We start from the raw sequence: 4,154 nt of genomic DNA on the forward strand, positions 1-4,154 counted from the left end.
GGGTCCCCCTCTTGAACAGGCCGCCCAAAGACAACTAGTAATCTCAGTCAGTTGTAGGGTGTGACTTCCCTCCTAGCTTAAAAGAATGTAAGCAAAATGTTGTCATCCGTTGGTTGACGGCAGTAGGTTTTTCCAAGAAAGAGTTTCTTGTGTCAGAACAGAAGCCCCTGTGTAAGGTTTCCATTCTCCTTCACCAGCCTCCTGCAAGCTTGCTCTGGGCCACTGGCAACCTCTGATTTGCCACTAGTTTGGGGGGGAAGGGGGGACTGGGGATGTAGGTGGGGGGTGATGGGGAGGGCCTGAATAGCCAGCTCGTGTCTGTGACCAAATCTAAACCCAGATGTGTTAATAACAGCTCATTAAAACTTTTCTCCTCCCCCTTACAATTGGTAGGTATTTGTCTTCATGAAGGAGAGAAATGTGTGAGAAGACCCGATTTAGAACTGTAGTGTTCGCTTCAAGATGCCCCAAAGGGAGAATGCTCATCTGCAAGTCTCATCTTTCAAAACTGTCTGCATGCTTTCCATCAAAGAACAATGGTTTTTGAGAAAGATGACTTGTGAAATCTGCGAACAAAGCTGGCTTTACAAGTAGACTGAATGAAAGACAACATGCCTTACAATGGACACTTATCTTGAAGGGGCGACACTGTGCTCATAAACTAAAAAACAGGCACTGTAAAAACACTGATCCTGAACAAGAATAAGGATTACAGAAACTGCATCAGAATGTTTGTTAGTCCCAGAAGAGTCAGAAAATGCCATTTTTTGCAGATATTTGCCACTTGCTTCATACTGTGTCTCATGATTTTTTGGGGACCATTTGATAATCACATTGTGAGCCATATGAAGTCCTATTCATACAGATACCTCATAAATAGCTACCATTTTGTGAACGACAGCCTGTCTATCAACAGGGATAACTCAGACAGAGTATTGAGCTACCCATACTTGATCAACCACAGAGAGAAATGTCAGCAGCAGGATGTCCTTCTCCTGTTGTTTGTGAAGACTTCTCCTGAAAACCGTCATCGGAGGGATGCAATTAGACAAACTTGGGGTAATGAGAACTATGTTCGTTCTCAACTTAATGCCAATATTAAAACTCTTTTTGCTTTAGGACGACCAACAGGTCATCTGCAGCAAACACAGCTGCAAAGAGAACTTCAGCTGGAAGACCAGAAATACAGTGATTTGATTCAGCAAGACTTCTTGGATACTTTTCACAATCTTACTCTGAAATTGCTTTTGCAGTTCAGCTGGGTGAATGCCTACTGTCCTCATGCCAGGTTCATTATGTCTGCAGATGATGATATATTTATCCATATGCCAAATCTTGTAGCTTATCTCCAAAGTCTAGCACAAATGGGCGTTCAAGATCTCTGGATTGGTCGTGTCCATCGTGGATCCCCTCCCATAAGAGACAAGAGCAGCAAATACTATGTCCCATATGAAATGTACCAGTGGCCCTCTTACCCTGACTACACAGCAGGAGCTGCGTATGTAATATCAAACGATGTAGCAGCTAAAGTATATGAGGCTTCACTGACTCTCAATACAAGCCTTTATATAGATGATGTTTTCATGGGTCTCTGTGCCAATAAAATGGGAATTGTACCACAATATCATGCATTTTTTTCTGGGGAAGGAAAGGCTCCGTATCATCCCTGCATTTATAACAAAATGATGACATCTCATGGACACGTAGATGATCTTCACCAGCTCTGGAAACAGGCTACAGATCCCAAAGTTAAAACGTTTTCTTCTGGGATTTGGGGTAGAATCTACTGCAGACTAGTCAATATCATGCTTCTCTGTAAACCATACTATGAGGACACATATCCTTGTTCAGCTGCATTTTCTTAATACTTGAATATCTGCATTGAAGATCCACTGAGCCAAAACAGAGCAACAACTTTTTAGCTGTTTATTCAAAATATATGTAAACGTGGAAAGAGGTAAAACTTAAATGTGAATAGTTGGGGGGGGGGTTGGGAGATGGTCCCAAATTCTGTTCAGAAACTCTTACTGGAATAGCTCTTCTATTGTACTGCAACTTTTTACATTATAGCCTGGGTTTGTTTGGGTTTTTTTTTTTTACACTCTTCAAGGGAGGCAAGCCTGGATTAAATGAACTATAATGGACTTGACTTTGAAGTGCTTGGTGAAAACGTCTGTTACTCTGAACTTGTCAGTAAGTCTTAAGTTTTTTTGAAAAAGCTATGTGAACTAAGGCACATGATGATTAAAGAAAAAGAAAATCTGCTATATCAAAATGAGAGTAGACCTTTCAAAACTCAAGGAAAACAGAACTTCTGACTTGATGAATGAGACTATTACAGTAGTAAGGCAATGTCAATTGGTTACAAATATTCACCATTTCTCAACGCTTCCTAGAAAGTAAGTCTGGACCTGCACAATTGACAAACAAATAGTGAGTGCTAGAAGTGAAGACCTGCTATGATCTTTCTTCTGAAAGGTCCCTAAATCCTTGACATAGGGAAACAGTGTTTGAGTGCCCTCTGACTTGGTTGTTTTAAGTAACAAAGCAGCTCCCTTTAGATCAGGACTGACCTTGAAAGGATAAAAATCCAAGTATTACTCATGTAACTGGTTTTGCTGATTTTTCTCTGCCTTCTGACAACTGAAGCAGTATATTTAAACAGTCCAATCTTTAATAAGCAAATAAGCTAAATGAGTCTTAACGATGCTTCTGCTTTCCAACATTCACGGTTCTAAAGGTGAAAAGCAAGCAAAAGTCCCAAGAATGTTACAGCTAATTTGAAGCTGTTGAGGACTTTAAAAAGCAAAATTTCATGCTTGTACTAACAAAGTGGGGAGGGTATTTTCTGCACAAACTTTGACTTCACAGTGAAGGGTTAGGGAGGTGGTGATCCACAGAAACTTGGTACATAAATCTAAATCACTGAAATATTTCTCCTAAAGTCTTAAGGGCAAGAGTGTCTTTAAAATTTCAGGGTAGTTTGTGTCCACAAAACCCTGTATCTTGAATATATTTCAATGATAACATTACCTGCGGGAGGAGCAAAACGCCTCTGCAGTGTAAATCCGGGTAGCAGCCATTATGAGCTGTACTGTGGTGCTGTACAGATACCAGAGAGAACCAAGGTTCTAGGATGTCTGCACTCTTTTCTAGTATAGCTCGCTAACGGTGTTTTCACAGACTCTCAGGACAGATATGTTAGTTGCTGATTGCCAAACCCGTGGTAGCTCTTGCTGGAGTGGACACACAGCCCGCTCAAGGTACCGTCGGGTATTGCTTGTGAACTGATTTGCTGCTGGAACAAGTTCTAGTGTGGGTAGTGTCAGAAAACTACTTCTGAAAGCTTGAATGAGTCAAGTTTTTCAGCAGGGCAACAACAGTGCAAAAGCTCACAAATGAACGAGCATCTGTTGGAAATGTGCTAATGACAGGAGCAATCGTACTCGCTTTCTGAGGCTAGCCGCCTTCTGCCTGAAGCTTCTCGCTGTGTGGAGCAGCGAGGTGCTCGATCTGTGTCTTCTGACTTGACTCTAGAACAGCTATGCAGGACCTGGCAGTTTTAAGCTACTGAAGTTTACTACAGCAAACTATTGTCTAAGTAACCGCACCTGCATTTGAAGCTGCGCTGCAGGTTGCAATGGTTTGCACGGCTAATGGTGTGTGTTAGCATAGACGGGATCCAGGAGCGAGCTTGCTGACTGCTCTCTAAGCTGCCATTTCAGATGGGTGGTAGGTAACTACTGCAGTTAAGTGAAACATGTAACTTTCTTAATTGGTTTTCCAGAAGGAAAAGAATAAGAATCCTCAAACCGGACCCAAATGTTGGGTATCTAAAGAGCCCATAAATAAATCATTAATCACTGTCAGAATGATTGAAGAATGTAACAGCTATACTTTAGAAAGAACAAACCCAGTTCCTGTTCTGGCCTAAACAGATTGATTACAATACTGAGGATGTGTGATTTTTAAAAGAAAAAACCAAAACACAAGACAACCCTAGGTAACCTGTTGGCTTACAGAGAAATAAATGCATATACAGGGAACGTAGTACTGCGTTCTGAAGGAAAGCTGCTTCATCAGATCTCTGACTCGTCGTGAGCCATTTATATCCACAAGCTGCACAGCAAAGCTGCTCTATTAGAAAAACCCAC

The 4,154-nt window shown here is 41.5% G+C and overlaps 2 protein-coding genes across 2 annotated transcripts in view; one reads left to right on the forward strand and one right to left on the reverse strand.

The window, feature by feature from the left end:
- B3GNT5 (UDP-GlcNAc:betaGal beta-1,3-N-acetylglucosaminyltransferase 5) overlaps positions 1 to 4,148 on the forward strand; it is a 28,127-nt gene extending 23,979 nt beyond the window's left edge. The window contains exon 2 of the mRNA XM_035891152.1: positions 673 to 4,148. Coding sequence (XP_035747045.1) covers positions 673 to 1,865 — 1,193 coding nt within the window. The 3' untranslated portion in view covers positions 1,866 to 4,148. The remainder of the gene's footprint in view (positions 1 to 672) is intronic.
- The window catches only part of LOC104123299 (guanine nucleotide exchange factor DBS), a 148,961-nt gene that overhangs the window by 75,604 nt on the left and 69,203 nt on the right, over positions 1 to 4,154 (reverse strand). The window lies entirely within an intron of this gene.

Source organism: Egretta garzetta, unplaced genomic scaffold (assembly GCF_000687185.1).
Source record: "Egretta garzetta isolate BGI_Z169 unplaced genomic scaffold, ASM68718v1 scaffold663, whole genome shotgun sequence".
Taxonomy (NCBI): domain Eukaryota; kingdom Metazoa; phylum Chordata; class Aves; order Pelecaniformes; family Ardeidae; genus Egretta; species Egretta garzetta.